The sequence below is a fragment of the Tachysurus vachellii genome, chromosome 1 (assembly GCF_030014155.1).
Source record: "Tachysurus vachellii isolate PV-2020 chromosome 1, HZAU_Pvac_v1, whole genome shotgun sequence".
In the NCBI taxonomy this organism is placed as follows: Eukaryota; Metazoa; Chordata; class Actinopteri; order Siluriformes; family Bagridae; genus Tachysurus; species Tachysurus vachellii.
The window spans coordinates 13,057,704-13,069,734 of record NC_083460.1 but is presented as its reverse complement, the minus strand read 5'-3'; the positions used below and the strand labels follow the sequence as shown (position 1 = coordinate 13,069,734).

Below are 12,031 nucleotides of genomic sequence, written 5' to 3'. Positions count from 1 at the left end.
TTTTTTAGTTTATGTTTTCTGACAGCCTGAGTTTTCAATCTGCTGTCACTTTAATAACCAGCAGGAAGAAGGTGAGGAAAATAATCACTGCTCTGTACTGAAGTTTTTCCTCTCAGGATCCTTAGATGTGGTATATATTTAATGTGTTGTAGAGGATCAGCACGACAGCACAAGCCCTTTCGGGAAACTCTGCAAGCTTTATAATCCAGAGTCTGCATTTCCCAAGTAGTGATGTCACTTCCTCTTGGCTGTAACGGCACGCAGTAGCGGTCCCCACTTGCTCTTGGCACTGAGCTTGTGCGTGAAGTCATGCACAACTCGGGGCCCGTCATGTTCCTCTGCCTCAGAGTTGATCTCCATCTTCTGCACAATTAGCTTCAGTAGGTTGAGTTGCTTATCCATGGACTCGGTGAGGTCCTTCAGTCTGAACAGACACACACACAGAAGTCTACACCATAAAAAATCCTACTATAATTCTGACTAATAAAAAGTTAGGTGTTTCTGAGACCTGTGTGTGTGTCTTTGTTACATGTGTAGGTGTGTTACCTGTGTTTCTGTTTTGTGAGCTCTCTCTCCAGCTGTGTGCTTTGACGTGTGCTGGAACAGAGTCTTGCTCTCACTTTGTTCACTTCATGTCCACAGATGAACCACCTCTGATACACAGAAACATGCTTGTCGAACAGTTCTGTAGGAATAAACATTCATCACGAGTGTGTTCGTGTTTGCGTTACCTTGCCTTTGTAGCACTTGTTAGGAAAATCCTTAACGGAGATTTGGTCGACTCTCTTCATGAACCAGTGAGGCAGACGCTCCTCCAGATTAGTGTGAAGTTCAATCTACACGTTATTGATGATGAAATGTTATTTTTGTGTCTGTCAATCACAATAAAGGAGGCGTGGCCTCTATAAGATAATTTAAATGGAGGTGTGGCCTTGCTTCATATCAGTCCAAGCAATGAAGATGGAGGTGTGGCCTGTAAGGACATGAAATCTTAAGGAAGGTCACAGCACTCACCTGCATTCCTATCTGTTTCAAACAGGCGTTGTTCTTCACCTCTGCAATGTCTCCGACAGCCAAACCGATCTACAATAAACCACACAGCACTCAGAAATGTGTCACATGCAAGATATTCCACCGATCACTAGGGAGAGACCTGAAGGAAGTGTGTGTTTAAAGCTCACTAGCAGGTTCATGAGCAGAATTGGCACAAGCAGGACGAACCAAGCGAAGATCAAGTACGTCAGTATGGGGAAGGGAAGTTGTTGGGCCATGTAGGGTTTCAGGAAGTTGTCCTGGTAGTTGATCTCTCCTGCCATCATGGCGAATGTTTGCATTAAAGAGAGAAACACACGGCCAAAATGTTTCTGGAAGACAATGGTGGAACGTGATAAATTATGTCCTATTAATTTCCTTGTCATTATATGCATGTATACTTGTTTCTGGTAATCTACATACTCATGCACTGATCTTGGCAAAATGATCTTGGGATTATATTCAGTCACCTGTTTGATCATCAGAGCATAGAAGGCCAGAGCGAAAGCCAGGATCAGATAGACGAATATCACAATGATGCTCAGCAGTGTCCTGCAGATCTCACGAAACATCACCACGTATATCCCAAACCTCTGAAACCTGCTCACAGAGAGAAGAAGTGATGTCGGCCACTCGGGCTGTATAATATTATTAAATCAGTGTAATGAGTTACAGTGAACGGTGAGAAGTTTAGTGTTGGGTAGAAATACAAACTGCATATCGAAACCCAACACCACACACACAAACACACACAATAATGATAAGGCTCATGACATCAAAACTTCTCAACCTTAAATTGCTGTAGCTCCTGGAGCAGCACTTCTAAAAATCCAGGTAATTATCTATTAATAATCAGGCAAATACCATAACTACAGAAGAAGCACAAACTTGCCAGAATGCACACGCCTACCACAAATACATAGAAATAAATAAACTGGCAGAACACACAAGTAGGCAAATTACCTAGTAAAGGTGTACTGAATGATATGCTAAATCTATCATAACAGATTATACTGTAATGCACCTGCTGGAATTACACTATGAAACAGTCAAACTGCTGTAATTACTGAGAAATATGCTAAGAAATTAGCAATCTACTGTAATTTATCTACCATAAAACACTACCAAATATGGAAACTGCTGTAACTAATCTGCTGTAGCTACTGAAGTCACACTAATAAACTATATAAACAGCTATATAAACAAACTAACCTAAATGCTAGATAAAAGTCAAAAATTAAACAATGATTACAGAAAAACTGCTCAGAACATGTTTAAGGGTCGAGACAGTAAAGTGTGAAGGCATGAGCATGTTGATGTACCGCTGCAGGTAGAGAAGCAGGTTGACCCAGGAGATGAGAGACGCCAGAGCTCCAGCCTGCCAGTGCCATGTCTTCTTCACATTCAGCAGAAGAGGAGTGACAAAGAGCAGAGAGCAGATGGTCGCTGCCCAGTCTAACACGTTCGACATGTCCTGCAGGTACTTTAACCTCTGGAGCCAAGAAAATATATCATTCAGCTGTTCTGCTGCATCTGAGTGATTTGCTTATACATCACAACATCCAGTTCCTCATCGTACCTGCTGACACATCTGCACTACTTCTTTGCCGACTGCGTATAAATTCATGGTGAGGACCAGAAACATGCAGGTTGTGATGAAATAACACTGCTGTAAAAAAAAAAAAAAAAAAAAGATATTTGAGAAAGAGATATTTGGCGTATTTTGTGGTTAACCAATGGAACGTGGTCTCTATTTCTTCCTGTTTAAATATGCAGGAAGCTTCTATAATTAAATCAAATAGGTTTGAATTTACTAAGATTGTTGTTTTCTTAAAGAGGATGCACCTGGTCAAGGGTCTTAGTGACCATGTTGACAGTCGTCACGTTTTTCTCCACGCTCATGTTGGGCCGCAGATTGACGATCAGGTAAGTCAGCGGGAAAACTCCCAGTGTGTATATGATCATATTCAGCAAGTGAGCTTTCATCCCATAGGCACTCCTGAGGGAGGGAAAAGCCACTTTGATTGTTACAGAGAATTGACACTGGAGACTCCTTCCATTTTGTCACCTATTTAATGTACACGCCCACCCCCTCCCAAGTAAGTGAGGCGTTACTATGAAAAGATAGCGAGTGCATTAATATACTGTAAACCTGCCCTACTGTCAGAGCTGCTAACAGCACCTGACCAATCAGAGTCCAGAACTCTGCAGCTCCTTGGTGTAAACACAATATTGCAATACTCACCATTTCATTTCCAGATATTTTTTGCACACTGGATGAGTCAGCAAGTCGACACGATTAAACTCCACCATGGCCTGAAAATAATGAGGGAAAATGGAAGACTTTATATAAAGTACATATTATTATATTGTAGAAGTCTGTCAAATTTATTAACTAAAATACTGACATTGAGTGCAGCCAGAGGTTTGTATTCATCTTCATTCTCTGAATTCTCCATCTTCACAGCGTACTGTATAGGCTGCTGAAGCCACTGGAAATTATACTCCAGCTGAGACAGGAATTAACACATGAGTTTACTGGTTTCAAAAGAAATCTTCACATTAAAATTGTATTGTGAATGAACCCACGTAGTAGCCGCAGGAGTTCACATCCTCCTCTGACTCTTTAATGCAGGTGTCTAAGAGATGCTAGAAGAATGAAATGCACTTTTTTGTATACAAAGCGTATATAACTGATATCATCCGTAAGCATTTCTGCAGCTCTAAACATCAGCTCACCTTGAAGCACTCAGGCAGAAACTCGATCATGTCCAGGACAGCACAGTGTTTAGCTGAGTTCAGTTTAAACATGCTGATAGCTTCCTCACACCTACGACAGTAAACACACACATGAACTTTAACTCTGAGCTGAACCACATTCGCTCCATAGAGAGGGATATGTCATGGTCGTATAACAGCTAAATAAAGTATTTAAATTGTTGGGTGTGGCTACAGTCCAAAATAACTCAGAGGCCACATCTCCTTCAATAAGACTGACAGACTCAGAAGCCATGTCTCCTTCAGTAAGACTGACAGAATCAGAAGCCACATCTCCTTCAATAAGACAGGTACACATGCCACGGATATTTCATTAGGATCTGGTCTGTAAGTCCAGTGCATGATGGGATTGATAATACCTACCTGCTGCTGTCGATCACGGCGCTCGTGACATCTTTCCTCCCGTTGTGAATGGCTTCATGCAGGAAGGAGGCATCGCTGCGGTTCAGCAGGATCTGCGCTCCACGGTTCAGCAGCAGGCGAACAGCAACAGCGTGTCCAGCTCTAGCAGCTAAGTGCAGTGCCGTGTTCTATTACAACATATTTCACAATGCACCAGTAGTTATCACCACTATCATCACTTACATCCAGTATACAATGTTTTGATTTATACTGTAGGTCTTTCTATAAAGGTCTTTCACTCATTAGATAGTTTCCAACCTGTAGCTGATTATTTTTCTGTAACAGCACACCAACGTGTTTATTTCTCTGGTCTTAACACAGCAAATTCAGAGCTACAATTACAATGAAAATCCTGTTCTCACTTCTGTTATTCAGCTATAAAAACCCGTCTCCTCACCAGCGTCTCTTTATTCTCTCAATAACACGCAGCTCGTCATATTACTGAGAAACCGCAAAAAAGTGTAATCTCAGCTGTTCTGAAGATGTGGGAAAACTACAAGTTCTAGCTTTACCTCTGACTGTTTCACAGCACTGACACAGGAGACTCCATCCACACGTCATACACAAACATTTTACAGAAATTGTTGCTATAGAAATGATAAGGTATCAGAGCAAGTGCATTAATATCGACCTGGGCTACAGTCAGTGCTGCTTGTATAGAGAATTAATCAACACTTGACCACCAATCAGAGTCCAGAAGCAGGTAAAGGGCTGAAACATACGCCGTCTGAATCGGTTTTGTCCAGGAGCTTGATGTTGGAGATGAGTAAGCTGTCCATGGTCTGCGTGTATCCCTCAGCCGCAGCATGATGTAAACAGGACCAGCCTTTATAATCACTGCACAGAACAAAACAGAAAGGTCTCTCTGATGTAGTGTCTGTACTCATCAACAGGAGGTTGTGAGTTCAGATCCCACATGTGTCTTCTCTCAGCTCTCACACCTGGAGATGATCACAACTGGATAATGTTCACTATAATGGTGCTGTGAAACCTCTACTCATCAACCTTACAAAGTGTTTATTGTATGTGTGTTGGTAAATGACTTGTGGTGTTTCTTCGTACCTGTGAAACAGGGCACCTTTCCTGAGGAGCAGCTCGACCACTTTAACATGGCCGCCGCGTGAAGCCAGGTGTAACGGTGTCATGCCCTTCTCATCTCCCTCGTTAAGCAGACGTGTGTCTGTCATGGTCTCTAGGAGCCGGTGACATGTGTTGATCCTTCCATACCTGCAAATCAGAGAGACCTCGATGTTACAGGAAATGACAATATCAGAGCTCCTGGTTATGAAGAACAGACATTATATCAAAACGTTTCCTTAAACTCATGATGATCTTTTCTCCTACTCCTAAGCCTGATCAGAGTTTCTACTTGTGAAGATTTGTTTAAGAGTTGTTGCTTTTGGAAATGAGATTAGAGATTAAACTCATGAAGGTAAATTCTTCTGCTAATGGAGATTTCTGCTTCTTTTCATTAATATCACTGATTCCAATCGTAGACATCTCATCATACTCAGAAGTTCACTTCAGATGTTTGCACCTGGAGATGATGGTCCATTAAGCTTTTTTTGGAGGTTTCTCTAGAGGTTTCTCTCTTTATCCACTTACTCAGCTGCAAAGTGTAAGGCAGATTTCTTCTGCTTGGACTTCTGGTCAAGGGAGACGTCCAGGCCGAGCATGTTCTTCACCGAGTCAGGGATTCCCAGCCTGCAGGCATAGTGAAGAGGAGTGCAGCCCTCTGAGTCTTCATCATTCAGCAGCTCTCTCACACTCTCATGCTGCAGCAATCATAAAATATTAAATTTTCAAAACAGTAAGTAATAAATCATCTAAGAGGTCATATCTAATGAAGTTCACCCAAGCTGATCAGGGTAGTAGATTGAAACGCAGCACTACAGTAATGTAAAGTGTTTTAGGCATATGCAGTGCTTTAGTTGAACAGTAGGTGGCAGTAAAACCTTGTGGGGGTTTTTATAACATGATTCATCAGCAAACTTTTACAAAAGTGTGTTTGTGTGTGAGAGAGAGAGAGAAAGAGAGAGACGGGGGGGGGGGGGCAGAACTGCTGAAGGACCTCAGATAAAATGAGATGATGAAAGTTTCGATCTGCATTGTATTGAGATGTAGGTCAGAAAGCAGAGTGATGAAATCACCTGCAGTATTTCGGCTGGAAGGTTCTTCAGACCTCGAGGCTGCAAGATGGCAAGATGCAAGAAGTTGCATCCAGTTTTGTCTTTAACCGTCAGATCAGCACCTGGCACCAAAACACAAGCAATCCAGCATTATTTATCTCCACCGCTCTCAGTGAATCTTTGTAAAGAGTTCTCTGGAGTTTACCCTGTGACAGCAGCAGGGTCACGCTTCTCCAGGCACCGCAGTTGGTTGCTAGCAGCAGTGGCGAGTGGCCTTTACAGTCGATAAAGTCAATGTCAGCTCCCTGAAACACAGTGATATCTAGCAAAGAAGCCAACTAGCAGCATTCACAGACAGAGTGCTCAATAGCTGAATAAACAGCAGGTGTTTAGCTAGCTGCACTTTTAGCTAGGCTGAGTATCAAAGGTTGGATTTATATAAACCTGTAACTGTAACTAGCTGCAGTTTTAGGTAGACTAGGTAGACTCAGGGCTAAATTGATAGCTCGCTAGGGTGTTAGCTAGCTGCATTGTTTGTTCAGAGCATAATATGCTGTGTATGATATTTATGGCACTGCACTTCATTAGATCCTCTCACCTGTGAGATTAGATACTCCACCAGCTCATAGTGGTCGAAAATGGCTGCCCTGCATCAGAGAGAATGAGACTGAGGGTGATATGGTAATAGTGATTACTCCCCCATAAACGTACATCCCTTAAGAGTTTATTTTATACCACAGAAAAATTAATTATACAAAGTATATTTTAAAACATTGTATAAAAATAATTTTATTTAATATCTTTCCAATACGTTACGTAAACCATGTCAGCGAGTCTTATCCTGTGTATTATCAGTGTGCTGTACAAGTCTCTGTGAACTTTGCTATAGAAATTATAAGGTATCAGAGCGAGTGCATTAATATAAACCAGTGCAGAGCTGCTATTAGAGACAATTAATCAACACCTGACCACCAATCAGAGTCCAGAATTCATCAGGGTGTCAATACTTATGTAGCGGTGATTGGAGCGCTCCATCTGTGATGTTGATGATGTCACACACTTTCTTGTACGCCTGGAGCATCACCTTCACGGCTTCAGTGGCTCCCTGAGTGCAGGCTAAGTGCAGAGCGGTGGATTTATCACACTGTGGAACACAGAGAGAAAAAAACATTAAAACACCTCGGATGATCACAAACTTGTCTAAAATTTAAATTATTTTAATGAATTTAATTTTAATGAAATGTTGTGTGTTTAGCCCTTTCAAAAGCTTGAAACAGTTTAAATTTTCTGACATTCATTTGATTGTAACAAAAAATATTAGATACGATCATGTTTCTTTCTTTTTTATGCTGTTATCACGTGTTAAAACCCACATGGTCTTGTGGTCGTGTCTAACTTATTCTCGGTTCTGTGAAGAATGCCACAGTAGAATGATTCTCTATAAGAAAGGTCCCTGTAGGATTCTTCTGGAAGCTAAGTGAGCTGGAACCAAAGAAGAACCTAGAGACCATAGAGACTAACCATCAAAATATGACTGTGTTTCATTGGAATTGATTAGTTCGACAGACTTGCGTTGGCCTCGTAGCTCTAGATGAAATGTAAATGATGGACTTTGTGTGTTTGATGTTTGCGCTTCATTTGTCTACCTGCTGCTGGTCGATTCTGGCTCCATGAGCGATACAGAGCTTGATGACCTCAAGGTTTCCTCCTCGTACGGCCAGGTGAAGAGGACTGGAGATGGATTTGTCCACGTAGTTTATGTGTCTCTCAATGGGCACACCCAGCTCCTCTCCTGCATGGAGAAAAAGATTTGATGGTTTTATAAATGTCCACATTCGATCAGATCACACACAGATCTGATATCTGACCTTTTTGGAGAACAATCTCCATGGACCTCTTGGCTCCTGCGAAGGCAGCAGCATGGATGGGGAAGAGACCCAGCTTGTTCTGGCAGCACAGTCTGGCACCGTTCTTGTGCTGGGATCAGAATTTATCCCAAATTTTAAATACTGACTGATGGCATGATTACAGTTTCTGACACTGGAGACGCCTTTTATTAATTTTACGAATGAGAGGAAAACGTCATCATATCAACAATTACACACGTTTCAGCATCTTTTTATTATCAGTAGAGTGCCTGCTGTCCGTGTCTCTGTGAACATGCCATTAGTATAAAAACTATAACGTATTTGAATGTTCTGGGATTATGTTTGCAAAGCAAATGAACATTTTTTTTAAATTTTACTTCTTTATATTGTCTCACTTTACGCATCATACACACAGATTTCCTTATAAGGTCAATACTTCCTGTTCTGATTACCCTGCTATAATGGAGGGTATGACACTGTTTAAACATTGAACTCTTTTTAACGATTTATCCATAAACTGTTCAGAATCAGTGTGTTATTAGTTACCAGCATGAGAAGCGCCTCGTGGTTGTCCAATGAAGCAGCCAGAATTAAAGGCGTGTTTCCCAGATCACCCTCGAGGTTCACGTCCGTCTCACTGTGTGTTAGCAGTTGCTGTGAAAATGGAAAATAAAAATAATCTGTTTTGCATGTGTGAAGTTCATATTCATGTCCAAAACTTTAGATATTTTTTCCTCTAGTGTCCCTGCTGCAGCTTTCATTTCTTATACAAATAAATCATCTTTAATCGAGTTTTCTGTAAATTGATATTAATCAGAGAATCATGTTTATTGCTTTGTGGTCAAGGCGCTGAAATCTGATTCTTCTGATCTGAGATTTGTACTTATCCCACAGCTCTTCTGGATTCTGGATTGTGATGGTGAAGATTTTTATTTAATATTTATGGAGGGCGTCTCCATTGTCAGCACTTTGTCTCCTGAGTAATCTTTGTCTGAAGATTATGAGTTTTAATCCTTGTCTCTAATCAAAGCCCGGGAGTCCAAGAGTGTAAATTGTCCATGCTCTCTGGTTGGAAGGGAATTCTTTCACTTTTTTGCTGTCAATCACAGTGACACTCTAGTGACACAACACAGTTGTGGTTGTCTGTGAGCTCATACATTTAGAAGAGAGAAAACAGGGCTAGCCCCGCTCTCCTGGGTGGTATATTTCATGTGATAGGAGGGAGCTGGTTGGTGGGTAGGAATTAGCCAAGATGAAATTTTGAAGAAAAAGGGAAAAAATGTTTTTTGGCTTATTAAATGTAAGACAGAGAATAAAGAGAGGCTGGTGAGGAGATGAGTGCTTGTAGCTGTTATAATGTAAGTGATGACAGGAAGTGATCTTTCCTGGATGTTCCACATCATAAGCTGTAACTTTACACAGATAAGAAGTATGATGTTGTATGTGGTTGTACCTCCACTATGTGGTTGTGTCTGAGGCTGACAGCAAGGTGCAGTGGTGAGAGCGCCGTTTTGTTCAGGATGTTGGGATTCGCGCCGAGGCTCAGCAGATGCGAACAGCTTCCAGGCTGATCCTGCTGAACGGCCCAGTGCAGGGGAGTGTTCCCATCATCATCCACAATGTCCAGCTCTAGACACACACACATAGAGTTCTCAATGATGGAGAAGCACACAGACACCTCTAGAAGTGTGTGGAAGAAAAATACAGTTCATTTCCACACTTATATGAATAACAACCCAGTTTACATCTGTATATAAGTTTCAAGTGGAGAGCAAGTAGATTTTCTCTCAGAACCAGAACAATGTTTTTATGATGTATGAGCTCATCACACACTACAGATCATCCTTCCACAGTCATGCTCCTGATGCTGTTAGAACCTCTATTTTTAGAATGTTGCCCAGACAGGGAACATGCAGCAGTCCATGTGAAGAAGTGAGATCACATGTTCAGAATACATTACAGTACATTCAATTACTGTAACACATTTCCATACAGATTCTCAGTCAGATCCATCACCCAGCTCCACATCAGGAGATACTTGCAACAATTTATAGTCTGTAATCTACACTTTTATTTTTATTTTTATATTTTACAAAGTAGATCCTTTTTTGTAAATAGAACATCTTCATATGAATAATTATACTGCTATGCTAATACTAGAAATATTATTTCGAGACATATAATAGAAATGTGTTACTATATTTTGATTTAAAGCCGTTTTTATACAGGTTTTTTTGCATAAACTATTATTTTGTTTCCTGATATAAATTATCATGACGCATCATTTAACACATTTTTTAATAACATACTAAAGTGAAAAGTACTGAAATTATGTACATTATAAGCTCAAAACTAAGCTAACTAAAATACCATAAACTTTGTGATCCTTTTAATAATCACATTAAATAGGAATTTATTTATTGGATTTATGTTCATTTTTGGAATTACATTACATTTGCTTTTGAATAACAGATTTTAAAAACAGCTTGTTAAAAAGATTATTGCATCAGACCACACTGCATTCCGGGTCATTTTAAGGTCTACAATTGAGTCGATTTAATTCTTCATCTCTTCAAACACAAGTAAACATTACTACAGCTAATAAATGCAGCAGAATCTGTAATAGATGTTGTTAATTGGCTGTGAGTGAGTTCTTGTCTGACCCTGAGAGCCGGCAATCTGTACGATGAGGTTGATGACCCGGATGTGGCCTTTAGAGGAAGCATAGTGCAGCGGTGAGGCACCGCCATCGTCCCTCATGCCAAGATTACTCACGTCACGCTCCAGCGCCGGGGCGTCACCCTTCAAAGCGCACTGTAGAAAAACACGATAACAATCAGCAAGGTGCAAATAAGCATGACAACATTTTAAAAGAATAAAATCTGAAACCTCAAAGACGTTCAGTGACGTCCCACTGTTTCTGTCCATCTCCATCAGACTCTGATACTCATGAGTGAACTTCGGCAGAGTCCTGGAGGAATCCATGGCATCTCACCACAAACACACCAAACACATCCAGATCAGGACCCGAGAAAAATGACTCACATGAAGGAAATAATAAAACCATCATCTCTGTCTGAGTGCTGATCAGAGTGAGGAATAAATCTGACAATCATCGCATTCAACAAGTGATCAACAGTCTTCATCCGACTGCATTTAGCATCAAATATTACATAGTAATATACATATTAATTATTGCTAAACATTTTATTATTATTATTATTATTATTATTATCATTATTATTATTATTATTATTATTATTATTATTATTATTATTATCATTATTATTATTATTATAGCACTTCTATCTAATACAAATTGTTCTACAACTTACATTATGTACATAACAAAAACATAAACAGTTTTTACTATTACAATAAAAAAAGCATAAATGTGTTATTTTTTTATTTTGCTATTTTCCCGATGGTAAATTAAATACTACAGTAGCTGAAAAAAAGTGTAAAAGTGTAAAAAAATTATCATTTTGTTCACAGGATGAAATATGAGTTGTATGGTAAAAACACTTCTCTTTAAGTTGAAAAAGCTTTCAAAGTTGAGGAAAAAGCGTTGTATTTACCAAAAAATGCTGTCGTAAATCATAAATTAAGTGATGAAAAGTAGAGATTAATATTAGGGAAATGATTTTATTATAAAAACACTGCGCATTAAAACCAACTGATACATTTCTCTAAAAAACTTTTAAACAATTCTGTACAAATATACTTCTAAATCCTACATTTATTCAATAATATGAAGTCTAAATATCAACAAGTAATATTCTTTAACCCTAACCCTAGATTAAAATAAAATCAAATTGTTAG

The 12,031-nt window shown here is 39.8% G+C and overlaps 1 protein-coding gene across 1 annotated transcript in view; it reads right to left on the bottom strand.

Moving 5' to 3' along the window:
* Positions 1–109: 109 nt before the first annotated feature.
* The window catches only part of trpa1a (transient receptor potential cation channel, subfamily A, member 1a), a 12,109-nt gene continuing 187 nt past the window's right edge, over positions 110–12,031 (bottom strand). The window contains exons 2-28 of the mRNA XM_060873348.1: positions 11,099–11,199; positions 10,873–11,023; positions 9,663–9,838; positions 8,756–8,863; positions 8,210–8,318; positions 7,988–8,133; positions 7,349–7,485; positions 6,940–6,988; positions 6,547–6,646; positions 6,363–6,463; positions 5,818–5,987; positions 5,275–5,439; positions 4,935–5,049; positions 4,174–4,340; positions 3,772–3,862; positions 3,622–3,681; positions 3,441–3,542; positions 3,278–3,348; positions 2,878–3,031; positions 2,612–2,701; positions 2,355–2,524; positions 1,503–1,632; positions 1,182–1,364; positions 1,015–1,083; positions 732–836; positions 547–653; positions 110–424 (exon numbers count right to left, since the gene is read on the bottom strand). Of these exons, the coding sequence (XP_060729331.1) occupies positions 235–424; positions 547–653; positions 732–836; positions 1,015–1,083; positions 1,182–1,364; positions 1,503–1,632; positions 2,355–2,524; positions 2,612–2,701; positions 2,878–3,031; positions 3,278–3,348; positions 3,441–3,542; positions 3,622–3,681; positions 3,772–3,862; positions 4,174–4,340; positions 4,935–5,049; positions 5,275–5,439; positions 5,818–5,987; positions 6,363–6,463; positions 6,547–6,646; positions 6,940–6,988; positions 7,349–7,485; positions 7,988–8,133; positions 8,210–8,318; positions 8,756–8,863; positions 9,663–9,838; positions 10,873–11,023; positions 11,099–11,194 (3,312 nt within the window). The 5' untranslated portion in view covers positions 11,195–11,199 and the 3' untranslated portion in view covers positions 110–234. The remainder of the gene's footprint in view (positions 425–546; positions 654–731; positions 837–1,014; positions 1,084–1,181; positions 1,365–1,502; positions 1,633–2,354; positions 2,525–2,611; positions 2,702–2,877; positions 3,032–3,277; positions 3,349–3,440; positions 3,543–3,621; positions 3,682–3,771; positions 3,863–4,173; positions 4,341–4,934; positions 5,050–5,274; positions 5,440–5,817; positions 5,988–6,362; positions 6,464–6,546; positions 6,647–6,939; positions 6,989–7,348; positions 7,486–7,987; positions 8,134–8,209; positions 8,319–8,755; positions 8,864–9,662; positions 9,839–10,872; positions 11,024–11,098; positions 11,200–12,031) is intronic.